This window comes from Saccopteryx leptura, chromosome 2, assembly GCF_036850995.1.
Source record: "Saccopteryx leptura isolate mSacLep1 chromosome 2, mSacLep1_pri_phased_curated, whole genome shotgun sequence".
Taxonomy (NCBI): Eukaryota; Metazoa; Chordata; class Mammalia; order Chiroptera; family Emballonuridae; genus Saccopteryx; species Saccopteryx leptura.
In genome coordinates, this window is record NC_089504.1 from 58,267,429 (window position 1) to 58,283,386 (window position 15,958).

At 45.6% G+C, this 15,958-nt stretch overlaps 1 protein-coding gene across 2 annotated transcripts in view; it reads right to left on the reverse strand.

The window, feature by feature from the left end:
• Nucleotides 1–5,103: 5,103 nt before the first annotated feature.
• Nucleotides 5,104–15,958, reverse strand: part of ENTREP1 (endosomal transmembrane epsin interactor 1) — a 54,671-nt gene continuing 43,816 nt past the window's right edge. For both annotated transcript variants that reach the window (XM_066368022.1, XM_066368021.1), the window contains 5 exons: nt 11,630–11,759; nt 11,373–11,451; nt 9,868–10,020; nt 8,530–8,822; nt 5,104–5,962 (listed from right to left, as the gene is read on the reverse strand). In XM_066368022.1, the coding sequence (XP_066224119.1) occupies nt 5,762–5,962; nt 8,530–8,822; nt 9,868–10,020; nt 11,373–11,451; nt 11,630–11,759 (856 nt within the window). In that variant the 3' untranslated portion in view covers nt 5,104–5,761. The remainder of the gene's footprint in view (nt 5,963–8,529; nt 8,823–9,867; nt 10,021–11,372; nt 11,452–11,629; nt 11,760–15,958) is intronic.

Genomic DNA, 15,958 nt, shown 5'->3' on the forward strand with positions numbered 1-15,958 from the left:
CGGGAGGGGTGGAGGGATGTGCTGCTTTGTTCTGCTTCCTGAAGTCCTCTTCCCTCTGCTTTTCCTAATCCTGAAGGACTCGCCGAAGCCTGAACCCTCACAGTGAGAGCCGTTCTGTGAGGGGAGCCTCAGCCTCAGCCTCAGCTCTGAGACCCGTCAGACACACGGGTGCCGGGGAGAGATGTCTGTCCTGTTCCCTCTCCCAGTCCTCTCCCCAACGCTCCAGGCCCAGCACACAGAGCGGGCTCCAAAGAAACTGGGAAACTCAGGCCGGAGTGGGTACCCAATGACCACCGAAGTGTGGGCCTCAGACGTGGCCAAGAAGTCTTTGTTCTTGTTCTCTGAGAAAAGCAAAGTCAGATTATGAAGGTATTTTGTAATATTAACTTGATAAGAGTACTGTTGGATCTAATCATTTTAAAAGGGGTTTGAATGAACGATCAAGTCAAGAGAAGACATGGAAGAAATTTAAGTGCAAATTACTAGGTGAAAGAAGCCAATCTTAAAAGGCTACATACTATATGATTCTAATTATATGGCATTCTGAAAAGCACAAAACGATGGAGACAGTAAAAAGTTTTGCAAAGAGCTGGGGCAGAGGGCGGAGGGAGATGAATAGGCCAACCACAAAGGAGTTTTAGGGTAAAAAAAACCCTACTCTATATGATATTACAATAATACATACATATTATACATTTATCCAAACCCTTAGAATGTGCAACACCAAGAGTGAACTCTAATGTGAACTATATAGACTTTGGGTGATAATGACTTGTCGAAGTAGTTTATCAGTTGTAATAAATGCACGGCTCTGGTGCAGGATGTCAATAGTGGGTGAGACTGTGTGTGTGGGAAATCTCTGTACTTTTTGCTCAGTTTTGCTGTGAACCTAAAACTGCTCTAAAACTAAAATCTCTTTAATAAAAGGGGGTTGCATTTTACATGTCTGTTTTTATTACTAATATTTCATTTTCCTGGTATATCAGTTCTATGGACTGAATGTTTATGTCCCCTTAAAATCTATATGCTAAAGCCCTAACACCCAATGGGATGGTATTTGGATTTAGATAATTGGGCTTAGTTGAGGTCATGAGGGTAGAGCTCACATGATGGGATTAGTAGTGCCCTTATAAGATGAAAACACCAGAGCTCTCTCTACCACATGAGGACAGAGCAAGGTGGCTGTCTGCAAGCCAGAGAGAGCTCTCACCAGATATAAGACACCAAATCTGCCGGCACCTTGATCTTAGACTTCCCAGCTTCCAGGACTATGAGAAATAAATGATTCTGATGTTTAAGCCACCAGGTCGATGGTATGCTGTTATAGCAGCCCGAGCTAAGACAATATTCAGTTCATATATTATAATCTACCAAAGTTTTTGGCCCATGACAGTTTAAAGGGGAGAAAATTGGTCCTTCATCCCAAATGGTTTGAGAAGCTCTGACCCAAACCAGCAGCCCTGGTCCAGGAGCCAGAAGCATTGGTCTCCTGCCATTGCTTTGCTCTTGACACTGAGCTTCAGTTTCCTCGTCTGTAAAGTGAGGGGGTAGAATGACTAGATATAGCTAATGTGGCCAATCAGCAAATATCTGGGTCTTTTGGAAAATATGGCAGCAAGAGACAGGGGCCATGGAATCCCTCCCCCAAATCTCACCATCAGGTAGCATGTTCCAAAGAAAGCAAGTCTTGGAGCAATTCTGCCAGCCAGAAACTAATATCCATTGGCAAGTCTGCATAAAACAGTTCATAAGCTTGGCAGTCCCACTCTTTGTCCTCACACATGTGGATGCACAGCTTCTGTGAAAGGTCGAGGCAGAGGCAACATCATTCTAAAGAAGCAGCCCACATCCTGGTCCATCCTAAGACAATCTCATGAAGTGGGAACTAGGTTCTCACATCTCATTGGTGGAGAGGCAACACTTCTAACCTATCACAGAACTTGAACATCGCCTACTTCACCAGTGAAAGTGTATTTCAAGTACCCCTCACGTTCATTAATCCAGTGGTCCCCAACCCCCAGGCTGCGGACCGGTACCGGTCCGTAGAGAAAGAATAAATAACTTACATTATTTCCGTTTTATTTATATTTAAGTCTGAATGATGTTTTATTTTTTAAAAATTACCAGATTCCCTCTGTTACATTCGTCTAAGACTCACTCTTGATGCTTGTCTCGGTCACGTGATACATTTATCCGTCCCACCCTAAAGGCCGGTCTGTGAAAATATTTTCTGACATTAAACCGGTCTGTGGCCCAAAAAAGGTTGGGGACCACTGCATTAATCAATGATCTGGGATAATTTTGACAACTACATCTGAGACATCTCATCACCACCTCTGGATTATAGACTCCTAAAGTGCTCCAAATGCAAAAGCGCCACCCTCCCTGTGTACATGCAGTTATATATGCACACGTGTATCACATTTTTGATGCTGAAGTATTTTAAAGTGTATTAAACACAAACCGATGGGGAATTGAATTGCGTGACCACTAAGTTCCCTCCCCAGGCAAATATATATAAAATATTGTATTGGATATTGTAATATATTGTCATGTGTAATATATATTTTTAAATATAATATTCCTTACAGTCTGAGAATCAAGATAGAGTCAGTTTTCTGACTTCACCAATACCTTCAGATGCTGGGATTACATGGCACATTCCCCAGACAGCAAGGTCAAATCTTCCCAGCTGAGATGGGTCTCCCTTACTCCTGAGATGGGTCAAGCAATGCCCTCAGTCTCTAGGTTCTGTCCTCTTCCGGTTGTTGCTGGGAATTTTCCTTTCCTCAGGACAGCTGAGACCACCTCTGTGACTATCCTTGAGGCACCCACCTGTCTTCCCCGAGTAGATGGTGAGGTCCGTGGTGGCTGTTGGGTGTGAGCCAGTAAGGGGTCTTGAAGGGAAGGTGGAAAGGGATGCAGCTGAGGAAAAAATGCCCTCCTGGAGCAGGAAATAACAGAAGCCTAGAAAGATGAGAAAGTACCAGACACGCCTGGGTGAGGAAGGCCAATCCCGGACTCCCAGCCGTGAGGGAGGAACAAACTGGTGGGCTGAGAAGTCCTGGCTCGACACTGAGACACTAGGTCAGGAGCAACTCAGCCGCCATAATGGAGGAAAGCAACTAGCCTGGGCTCTGTGGGTGGTCTGTGGATGTCAGGGAGCCTGGGTGAGGCTTGGGGCTTGTAAGGCAACGGAGACCTTCAAAGGGGACAGGGGTACTTGCCCCAGGGCAGTGGGCCAGCTGCCAGCAGGCAGCTGAGAGCGAGGACTCAAAGAAATGGAAAGGCTGCTCCCTTGCTTGGGGAACTCAGCTTCCGGGGATGAGTGGATGAGAACGGAGAAAATGTGGGTCTGGGAAACCCCTATATACTTCTCCACAAACCCCTATATACTTCTCCACAAACACCTATATACTTCTCCACAAACCCCTATATACTTCTCCACAAACCCCTATATACTTCTCCACAAACACCTATATACTTCTCCACAAACACCTATATACTTCTCTACAAACACCTATATACTTCTCTACAAACACCTATATACTTCTCCATAAACCCCTATATACTTCTCCACAAACCCCTATATACTTCTCCACAAACCCCTATATACTTCTCCACAAACACCTATATACTTCTCCACAAACCCCTATATACTTCTCCACAAACACGGCACAGCCAGGGTGTGGGCCAGCCCCCGGGGGTTTGCAGGGCCGCTCTCCCTCCTTTTCACATCTGCTTCCATAGCCTACTTTTCGGCCCTGCTCCAAGCAGTCTTTCTCTTTTCATTACTCAGTCTCCTGACCTGCTACCAGTTCCCGCTCTGGCCAAGTGTGTGTGGGCTTGGAGCCCAGGGCATCTAACTGTCCATGAGCCAAGCTCAAAATCTTAGCAAGCACTTTCTCGGTAGAAACAAGAAATGGGAAACTGCTACTATGTGGCAGGCTGGAAAAGGGAGTGGCTTCTGAAGATGGGCTGCTGGCGTGTGAGTGGCATCTCTACCGTGGAACTTCTGAGCGACCGGCGGCAAGTTACTGAACCTCGTTTTCCTCGTCTGTAAAATAGGGACACACACAGCTCCCACCTCCTGAGCTACTGCGAGGGCAAAGGGAGTGTGTGAAACCCTCAGCACCTGGAGCATGAGCCGTGCCCAGCGAGGCAGTCCTCTCCTTGTATGGCCTCTCTGCTCGGCTCACCTCCTTTAGACCAGGGGCCCCCAAACTACGGCCCGCGGGCCACATGCGGCCCCCTGAGGCCATTTATCCGGCCCCCGCTGCACTTCCGGAAGGGGCACCTCTTTCATTGGTGGTCAGTGACAGGAGCATAGTTCCCATTGAAATACTGGTCAGCTTGTTGATTTAAATTTACTTGTTCTTTATTTTAAATATTGTATTTGTTCCCATTTTGTTTTCTTACTTTGAAATAAGATATGTGCAGTGTGCATAAGGATTTGTTCATAGTTTTTTTATAGTCTGGCCCTCCAATGGTCTGAGGGACAGTGAACTGGCCCCCTATGTAAAAAGTTTGGGGACCCCTGCTTTATACCATATCCTGACCTAAACCTCTCCACTGTGCACGGTGATCTCTGAACACATGTAACTGAATCTGTTACTCCTGTTGAAAATTCTTCCACGGGACCTCATTGTCAGCATCAAATCCAGCCTGAGCTCCTCCCGCCTCTGACCTCACTCAGGGCAGCTGCTTTCACTGTAGCCTCTGCTGATGAGGGCCTTTGCATTGGCTGCTCCCTCTGCCTGGAACACCCTCCCCTGTCCTTCACAGTCAAGTTCAGTTTAAAGGTCATTTCCTCAAAGAAGCCTTCTCTAGCTGCCTCCTTCCTTCTTAGCACAGATGCCCAGTCTGTAGTAATCACTTGACTCTTGGTCCCACTGTAAAGCCACTCTGTGAAGCCATTTGGCCAGGCACTGGCTGAATGCAAGAAGGATACAATGTTATGCATGGGGATCAGGTGCTGTGAGGATTAATGTGGCTCGGTGGCCTGCCCAAACCTGACCGCCACTGCCCCACGTTCCAAATCTCTGTAAGGTAAGATAAGGTGTGGCCAGGTCTACATACACAAACGTACAACGAGTCCAGAGGTCCAAAGTAAAGATTTTTATTCTCATTTTTGCCTTAGTCATTTCTAGTTTTGCAAGTATGAATAATTGGAATCAACAAGAAGCCCCTCCCTAAATTTCTTTCATTACAATTTATTACTGAAAAAGTTTCCCATTTTTCCTAAAGAGAGTGCAATTTCAGGGTGCCCTAAGATGAAGCTTGATGATTAGAGAAGATTGGGGTTAATCATCGTGCGTTGTGCCGATCCCTCTCTCACCGAGCAGGGCAAGGCCACCGGGCACTACCAATAGCAGCCCAGCAGATCAGTCCTTCCGGTGACAGAGGGTTGGGCGAGGAAGAGAGCCGCAGGGTGTGGGGCACAGGTTCATTAGCCTCCTCTGTACCCACACCAGAGCAGGGGAGCCCAGAGCGGGGGACTGCAGAGCAAGAGACCAGCAGAGGAGGGAGAGACGCTGCCTTCACGGCCTCTAATTTGATGCATCCATAAATCAAAATGAGCCTGAAAGAACCTGCTTAGCAGCAGAAAGGGGAGTCAAAAAGCATGGACAAGTGTCCTCTGAAATACCTCCTTTTGAGGAGTTTCCAGAGGGGGACCCCAACACCTAGCCTGGAAACTACATAGCGAGGAAGAGGCTCGTTCCCCCAGGAGCAGCCTCCTGCCTTCCAGGGCCCAGCTGGTTCACAGGACCGTCTCCCGGATGACGCCGATGAGGCTGTGCGGCCGTTCGATGGCCGCTCGCTGCCGCCGCTCGCCTCTGGGCCGCCCCACCGAGACGAAGGTGCTCAGGTCTCCGCAGCTCTGCAGGTGCAGCAGGCCAGGCTGTCTCCCCGCAGGCAGCAGGTGGGCCCTGAGCGCGCCGGGCTGCAATGGAGTCATTATCTTTGGGGGAATGAAGAGGGTGGGAAAAGGTTAAGCTTCACCAGATGTGGTCCTGAGATCTGCCTCCTAGACCCATCTAAGTTGCCTTAGAGGGAAAATGTTTAGTTGCCTTAAAGGGAAAATAAAGAGGGTATTTTCCCCAAAGCAGAACCTACTTGGGGTTCCAGAGAGATTTTTAACATATTGTGTCTGTTCTAAAGTTCCTAAGACATTCCCCAAACTTCCTATGGTTTCAACTGTAGGACTGCCTCACTGCACTGATTCATCTATTGCAATTTCTTGCTTGACATTTAATATTTCTCTTCACTTTTTCCCAATTTCCCTGTAGCCTAAGCCCATGATTCTCACTGGGGGGGGGGGGGGGGCACATTACAGGAGGGGAGCTTGTCAGAGACATGAGTTCAGCTCTCCCCACACCAGTTCTGACACGAGTCCAGAGTGGGGCTTGAGCATCTGTACTTTGAACAAGAACCCAGGCGATACTAATGTACTCAAAAAATTGATAACTTTTGGTCTGGAATATTGTGACCAGGTAATGAGTTTATAAACTATCAACCAAAGCCAGTGATACTTCTAATTGATTTAATAAGACCTCAGTCAACAACATTATGACTAGGCCAATTTATTTGTAAAAATTCTTAAGAACGGTTCTACTGCTGGATCTATTTTTGCAATGTGCTGTATACATAAATTTAAATACATCATAATATCACTTATTTTGTAAAAATAGCAAAAATATGAGAAATTCTTCATCTAGCTGCAGTTAATGAAGGGACCACTGTCTAGTATGTGCACATGTTTTACACTGCACAGCCCCACCTACATGACCTATAACACGGTTAGTGCCATGGGAGAGCCCCGGGCTCCATTACCATCAACATCACAGAATGATAATGGGGTGGCCTTTTCTTCAGTTTATAGCATTCTGAGATTTTAAGGTCATTAAATGGTTAATCCTTCAAAGAGATGCAACATTAGTTTTGCTAACTTTCTATTATTACATTTCTCTTTAATGACTGTCCTTGTTTCCTGATTAAAAATAAAATTCTGCCTGACCAGGCGGTGGTGTAGTGGGTAAAGTGTCAGACTGGGATGCAGAGGACCCAGGTTCGAAACCCCGAGATCGCCAGATTGAGTGAGTGCTCATCTGGTTTGAGCACAGCTCACCAGCTTGAGCCCAAGGTCGCTGGCTTAAGCAAGGGGTCACTCGGTCTGCTTAACCCCCCCCCCCCCCGTCAAGCAATCAATGAACAACTAAGGTGTTGCAACGAAGAATTGATACTTCTCATCTCTCTCCCTTCCTGTCTGTCTGTCCCTATCTGTCCCTCTCTCTGTCACTGTCACAAAAGAAAAGAAAATTCCAACATTCATAGATGTTGACTGTTGTTTTAGGACAAGGGGTTTTGATATTGGTAAAATTTAAAATGAATCTAAAAATGCATTCTGGTAATATAAAAAAAAGTGCACAAAAGTTGGGGAGAGTCAGAAAAAAGAGCTCTTCTTCCCCAACTCTGCCTCCTTCTATCTGAGGGGGTAGCACCATCATATGTCCTCACTGGGGTCCAGTTCTGGAAGACTGCTGCAGAGGGCTCAAGTCCATTATCACAGTCCCAGTACCTGAACTTTGATCCAGTTTGTGTTTAGTGGGCTATTGAGGCTTGGTAAAGGACAAGAGGCAGGAAATTATAGTCTGCATAGACCAGGGACACCAAATGAAAATGTCTCCCCTACATAGGTATCTTGCCAAACATTTCATGGGAATGGGAACAGCTCCCAGAATCTAGCCAATATTAAAATTAATGTATGTCCATCAATGTCAAAGGGCTGAAAAGAAACCTGCCAGCTCTGGCCAGTTGGCTCAGTGGTAGAGCGTTGACCTGGCGTGTGAAGTCCCAGGTTCAAGTCTCAGTCAGGGCACACAGGAGAAGTGACCATCTGCTTCTCCACCCTTCCTCCTCCCCCTCCCCCTTCTTCCCCCCCCCCCTCTTCTCCTCCTGCAACCATGGCTCGATTGATTTGAGCGCATCGGCCCAGGCACTGTGGATGGCTTCATGGAGCCTCTATCTCAGGCCCTGAAAATAGCTCTGTTGCATACATGGCCCCAAATGGGCACAGCATTGGCCCCAGACAGGGGTTGCCGGGTGGATCCCAGTCGGGACACATGCAGGAGTCTATCTCCCTCCTCTCACTTGGAAAAGAAGAAAAGAAAAGAAAAAATAAGAAACAGGCTTTATCAAGGGAAACCCACAACATAGGCTATAACTGCTGAATGCGACCCACACAGCCCATTCCCCTTGCTTTTATCCTCAGCTGCATCTGTTTCTTTTTCCAGGCTTCCACATCCCAGAAAAACGGGATTCTCTTCCTGTAGGCCAAGAATGCTGTGGAAAAGTCACTGCAGCTGAAAAGAAAGGGCTTCAGCTTCCTCTTCCACCCCAGGCCTCCTAACCACATTTCCATTGATACAGTGACCATGAATTTACCGTGCTTTGGACGGGAAATCAGGAAAACTGCTAGGGAAACTAGTTATCTGATCCAGCCCAGGTGGATATTAATCATAAAACTACCTGTTCCAGGAAAGTGGCACTGGTGATGGCTTCCTCCATGTGCGCCTCGTCGGACTTCAGCACAGACTTAATGTTCTCCACAAGCTCGTGGATGTCCGGAGTCATCGTGCAGGAGGACTGCTCCAGGAACCTCGCCACCAGCAGCTTGGTGTCTATGTAAGACTTGTAATCTATCAAAGAGCGCGGTCTGCATCTCGAAGCTCTGGCTCTCAAACCCTTCCTCAGGGTCACCGCAGCCAGATCCAATCTTCCCTCGGTCTGAGTTGCAGCTTCACAGCTGAGCACGGGAGCAGCTGCAGGCAAAGACAGACAACACACACCCATTGGCCATGCCCTGTGAACCATGCTTATGTCTGAAACAGCACAGACCACTGAGCTCGGCATGGAAAGCACATGACAAATGCCAACAGCCATGCACCTCTTGCTTTTCATTTTGCAAAAGAAAAACAAAACAACTATGAAACAAGCTCATTTCCTGATGTAGTTCCAACAGGACATGTCCCCCAAACATGTTATTGTGCCACATAAATCACAGCTCCCAAGGAAAAGACAGATGAGAGAGAAGAGAATCCAGAACACAAACCAGAGCAGAGCAGCAGTTTCATGGGGTGATCACCAATACGTGGGCATGGATGGGTAAAGCGGACAAAGCATGGTTGACGGATGAGAGAATGTTCCAAGCGGGGAGGATTAAGGAGCCATTTAGAGACAGAGACTCAGGAAAGACAAGACTTGTGGGATGAGTGGAATGCTCTGTTCACTTTGACTGTACCTTTGTCCTAAACATCCTCAAGGGCACTGTACTGACTTATATCATCAACGCTCACCCCACGGCTGTGAGGCAGCTCTGTGGCTGACGATTACAGAAAGGGAAATCTAAGTGCAGAAAAACTATGTCATTCCAGAAGTCAACAGTGGGCCTGGGGACTCCACCACAGGCTCTAACTACGCTCTTAACTAATTGAACTAATCAACTGAACTAACCAGCCAGGGTGAAGATATGTATTCTTATTTATTTGTTTATTTATTTATTTATTTATTTATTTTATTTTGAGAAAGCAAGGAGAGAGAGAGAGAGAGAGAGAGAGGGGAACACTGAATTGCTCCTGGGGAATCAAACTGACTACCTCCATGCTCTGGGATGATGCTCCAACCAACTGAGCTACCTGGCCAGGCAGATATATATTCTTAATGTGCATACAGAATATCTATTTTATTTCCCCAAGACCTCTTAACTTCCTTTAAGTTATTCCTTAAAGTGCAGGACCCTGGATGGCCAGAGCCACCTGTTTTTACCTGACACCTATAGCTTGCCGGGAGCTTGGGGAATGGCCTCACCTATCTCCATGAAATGATGGAGCATAGGGTCACTCTTCGATCTCGTCATCAGAGGCTGGAGGGCTCTCTGGCCTCTCGCGGCACGTAGCTGGTTTGAGTTGGCAGTCGAAGCAGATGCGCTTTCTTCTCCAGGTGTGTTAGGAATATCCCCATCTGCGTATTTTTTTAAGAGGGGAAACAAAAAATGAGTTCACCAGCCTCAACCCTCAAACTGTTGGGCAGGAAATACCGGGGAGCCCAAACCTGCTGGAGCAAGGGTAATACAGTTAGCAACATTTGCTTAGGTTCCTCGCCGAGGAAGTTTTTATTTCCCGACAGGATGGGAAACGCTACCCCGCCAAACCACCACTCCAGACCTAAAGCAAACAAACAAAAATCTTCATATCCCAGAGCAAAATAAAGAGGCCCTGCCAAAATGTCCGTTTTTTCCTAATGGTACTTAGCAGCTTCTCCAGTGAAGCACCCTGGCAGAGCCGCAGGACTGGAAAGTTCCTAGCCACCTTCTGGTTTCCGCCAGCTCGGGGTGAGCTTGGCTGGGTTGGAAGGTCACACCCGCACAGGTGAGGTGCCTGCTCCGTGTGTTGCAGACCCAGTGCACGCAAAGGCTGGGCTGTGAAACTTCTGGAAAGCCACGTTAAAGAGCCAGTAATCACTAAGCGAATCCATAAAACTACTGTGGAATGGCATGACTTCTGCTCAGGAAGACAAAATCCTATCACTTGTGAGGCTAAGCTATGGTCTGGGAAATTACTTTTAAGAAATGGAAGAATTACAAATATACTTAGGAAACATAGCCACTACTGCATAACTCTACATAAGAAGGATGGTGAACAGACAGAAACACAGAAACCCAATTACAAATGGTGCTGCTGAAAAATTACCTCTGTCTAAAATAGCTAAAAGTCGATTCATTATTTATCACCATGTGAAATTTTGTCCTGGTAGACAGTTCTCTGGGCCATTTAAAACCTCTCCAAAGAGAGAAAGCGTTCACAGGCTTCCCTTAAATGACAAAGATAAATACAAAACCGGCTCTAGTATTTCATGCAGGACTGGAAATCAGAAATCAAGTATGTGTTAAGTAAGGCAGAATGACCTGGGCCCTCGGTTATAAATGACAGCACAATGTCACAGCAGATCACACTGTAATAAATGAAATGCTTTTTTCTTCTTCTTCTTCTTCAAAAGAGTTCATCTTATTTTAACAGGAGGAAAAACATCTTGGGTTGAAAAACACAGCAATGCCAAGTTACACTCTGCACTCTATTTCACAGGTCCCTGAGAAGAGGCTGATTATTCATAAAAGAGTCTAAGGACATCTGTATTTCCATCCACATGCTGTTTCTCACTTAAAAGTTGATAGTATTTTTTATATCTGGAAAGAATATCGCTTGAATCATTTGCTCCATGAATATCTGACCTCCAACAAAACTATACGGATCGTTATTTGATCAGGGCTTAGTTTACCAAATCGCAAGTCTGGGGAGTGATAATGCATTTATTACCTTGAGTCACTGGCATGGGGTTTGGTTCCATCAGGCTGGTAGCGGCTTCTGATCCTTCTGCCATTTGGAATGAAGATGCCTGTGTCACAGGGGGAAAAAAAAGAGAAATGTTGGTTGATATTCAATGCAAGCGTAATCTGGACTCGGTGAACTTCTTAAAAAGATCTGCAGAGCACGATCTCCCACGGCTCTCTGTGCTAAATGCTGCTTTTCCTCCTTGTGGTCAACATAGCGAAGAGGAACTCTGTGGACTGTACCTGCTCCTGGTCCGTCTGGTTCACCACAGCTTCATAGGGAGGCGGGGGGTCCAGAGGACAGAACACTTCCACGCCTTTAATTCTCGCTCCGTAGATATGCGGCAGTGGAATAACATCGGGACCTACCATCCTAGGAAAAGCATGTTGGCATCAGGAAGCATGTTCTACAGACAGGCCACCTGACGGCAGCGGCTCCTGCATGCTGGCCTTTGCCTCTAGATGGTTATCCTTAGGCAAGTGGCAACGCATAAATGCGATACCATCATTCCTTTTAAATCCAAACAATAATCCTTAAGACACAGAAAGCAGATTAGCCATTGCCAGGGGCAGGGGGAAGAAGGGAATGTGGAGTGACCGCTTCATGGACACAGGACTCCTTGGAGGTGGTGAAAATGCTTTATGACCAGATGGAGGTGATAACAGCACTACACTGTAAATGTACTGAATGCCTCTGAATTGTGTACTTTCAAATAGCTCATTTCATGTTATGTGGAATTTCACCTCAATTAAGGAAAAACAAAAACAAAAAACTAGGGACACATGAAAACTTAATTATTTCTTATATTACTACATGACAACTTTCTTGCTTGGGTTTCCCTAATGTGTGATTCATGGTAGAAACTCACTAGTTGTTAAAAAATATTTTAAAGGATAAATATGTTTTTCAAATAAAATGAACATCATAGCTCAGAAACAAAGCAGTACACAGCAGGAGGAATCACAGAATGACTCTTCCCACAGGTGGTCGTTCAACAAATCTAGTGTTTGCTGCATGCCCGGCACTGTGGTTTTTGACCCGTGAGTGAGGGACCTATAAAAGCAAAAACAAAAACAAAAACCCACAAGATTTTCTGCCAGTGTCCACAGAAACTTACACACACACACAAATAACCTAGGTAACAAATAACCTAATTGCTAAAATAATAGTTAAAAATACACGGAAGTTTGTACCTTTTAGTTAAACTCCCAGTCATAACTCCTGGGGATGTCATGTACAACATGGTGATTATAATTAATGATACTGCACTGTATTTGAAAGTTGCTAAGACGGTGGGTCTCAAAAGTTGTCATCACAAGAAAAAACAATTTTAACTAGATAAAGTAATGAATATTAATTAGACCTATTGTAATCATTTGTAATATATACAAATATCGAACCATGTTGTACACGTGAAACCGTATTTAATTTCAGTTATATCTCAATTATTAAAAATGTACAGAAGACCAAAGGGGGGAAAAACTGTATTTAAGCCATGGAGTATTGGAGATTAAAAATTATAGATAATAGCAAAATGTAATGTTTGTTCTTGAGATGCAAAAACATACATACACTACAAGGGACTGATAAAAACCAGCTCTGGAACCGGTTCATGCAAAGCACTGCTTTTTGGAAAGGTGCTCTCTGGATTTATGGCCGTTTCACTGTATTCGCTGTGCCCATTTTAAAAAATGCAAGTGGTAGAGGGAAAGAAGTTGAAAAAGATATAATGTTCTTTATTCCTAACAGTAAAACGTCTGGAATTCTGGGATTTAGAAGAATGAGAGTTCTGCAGCCTGAATTTAAAAGAGAGAAAGAGAAAGCTCTCCCCTTTTTCCTTTATCTTTGTTCAGACAACAGACTCTCAGCTCGTATGACCTAAAAGATAAAGAAGAAGGTTATATTTTGACCCCTAAGTGCAGGGATAAGTGCAGGCTCAGTACAGAACACATAGTATGGCTACAGAGAGGTGCCAGCATAAAAGGTCTCTTCCAGGAGTAGCTGGGAGGTAAGTTTGGTAAAGTTATCATAGTCTCCCCTTAGAGAAGGACTTGCCCACGAGTTTCTCACCAATTCCTCAATTCAGCTGAAGCTGTTTAAGAACTATAACTGCAGCCCTGGCCTAGTGGCTCAGTGGATAAAGCGTCGACCCATCGTGCCAGAGGTTGTGGGTTCCACCCTCGATCAGGGAACCAAGGAGAAGCAATCAATGAGTCCACAACTAAAATGGAACTAAGTGAAACAAGTGAATGCTTTTCTCTCTCTCTCCCTCTACCCCCCTCTCTTTCTCTCTCTGTCTCAAATCAATGAAAAAATTAAAACAAAAAACTATAAACTATAAACAACTTCAGGAATCCAGACCCTTCCTGGGCCTGACTTTCCTGACCAGTGGATAAAATGACTTGTTTACTCAGTGAGACCCAGAGACCCCATCTGTCCCCTCCAGAGGGACAGTCTTCAATGCTTAATTAGCATAAATCTCCTAGGCCATCTCTCTAGCACTTACAGACCAGCCCTGCCGGCATTTCTTCACTACTGTGCCCTGGCCTGGAAAGTTAATACCTCTGTCTGTCTATCTGTTTGTTTGTTTGTTTGCCCTAGTGGTCTTTTTATATCCTCAACCCAGAGGCTACCTATACAGTGTTCACAGAGAAGAAAGGGCTCCTCTTTTAGATCCTAAACTACAGAATCCCTTCAAGAAGGAAAACTGACAAAGAGGAGACACACTTGCTCTAAACCAGGGGTCTCAAACTCGCAGCCCGCGGGCCGCATGCGGCCCGCCGAACAATTTTGTGCAGCCCGCAGACTAATCCACGAAGTTCAAAATATTTTGGATAAAATTAAGTAAGCCTAGGGGCCTACTTGTATTTTTCATTTCTCTAGCATCCTAGCTAGATATTAGCTTAGTTAACAGCAGTTGTGATGCAAACTACAGTTTCTGGTCGTTTTGTGACACTGAAAAGTGTTGCGTAACAGTTGCCTTTTGTAGACCTAGTGCGGCCCACCTAACAGATGTGATCTTGCTCTGCGGTCCACATGCTGAGCTGAGTTTGAGACCCCTGCTCTAAACTGACCAACAAACGAATGGCTTTCTAGGGTGGTTACGAAAACGTCCAGGAAAGCCTCCTTATGATGGAAGATGCAGCTTGAGTTCATGTAGAAGGGAAGTTCCTTTCCTATTGGCAGCTTCTCCTTATTTATTTCCTTACTGATCTCTTTGAGTGAGTAAGGATCTGTTGTGGGAAATGGGGCTGCTATCTCTGGGCAGGCTTTTCATGATCCCTTGTGGCTTTCACTGGGAGTTTCCGAACTACGGGTGGCCCAGGCTGCCCTCTCGAACTGCTCTGATTGCCCGTGGTGGGGCCCAGTTATCTGCTGTCAGTGCACACGGGTGATTCCAGTGCAGCCAGGATTGAGAACACTGCAAAAGGAATGGACTGTGGCAGCTGAAATGAAAACCCTGTTATATCTGGAAAAGGTGATCAGATTTTTATTCCAAATGAGTGTCTTTGGAAAACTGCTACCTGGTAAGGTAGAAGTAAAATTAAGGGCTAAATGTTTCTTAAGCATGAGATACATGCCAAAAACATTTTAAACAGCGCAACTAACAGTGGTAGAGCGCACTGGAGGTTCTTGATTTCAGAAAACAATTTTTATGCCCAGTGTTTCATAACAGTCCTCTCAGCATCCGTGTGATAATGCAGGGGAATGAGGAAAATGAGGCTCCAACACAGGAAAAGATCCACTTAAGGTAACCCTTTTATGAGACTACAGAGCCTGAGCTCTTTAAAATTCATCCCTAAGTGCCCAGGAAACCTTCACTGGTTCTTGCTCCTGAGTACTGAAGGTGAACAGGATACCCAAACAGATCATCGAAATAGCTTCTGCTTTGACGCTACAAATAGGCCTTGAGAACTTATCCAAGGGTGATGCAGCAACTAATATGCCCTTGACCAGAGAATGAGCTTCCTCTGTGTACTGGAAAAGCTGTGCTTGCCCTTTTACTGGGAACGTAGTGGTAGGGCTGCTGCCCGTGCAGCGGGGAGCCAGGCAGGGATGCCCCGCCTGACAACTGAGCACTAGGTCAACCACTAGCACAGCCTAACAACTGAGCACTGGGTCAACCACTAGCACAGCCTGGCTCCACTTGAATTGGGTCTTGTAGCTCATTATGGAAGGAAATAAGTGGGTTTTGTCTTCACCTGTAAGAAATGCCCTGGTCAACCTGGCTGCCATGACCTTTTCTTTAATTTTCCATTGCAGGTAACATCCCATGGAACAACCAGGTCCACATTCACAAAATAGTTTGGAGATTTCTGACTACTGGCTCAAGCCAATTTCTGAGTATGGGGAGTCCCTGGAGTAGTGAAGGCAGGGTACACAGTCCCCTCCTGCACTGACAAATCGATTCACAAAATAGATAACCCATCTTTGGACAGGTGCCTTGAGAGCAATCCAGCTTCTGTTTATGACGGAAACTTGGAAGCCCTTCCTCAAGGAGATACCAATGCATGAAATGGTTGTATTTATAGAAGTTAAATAAATAAATCTCTTCTGAGAGGTCATACTAC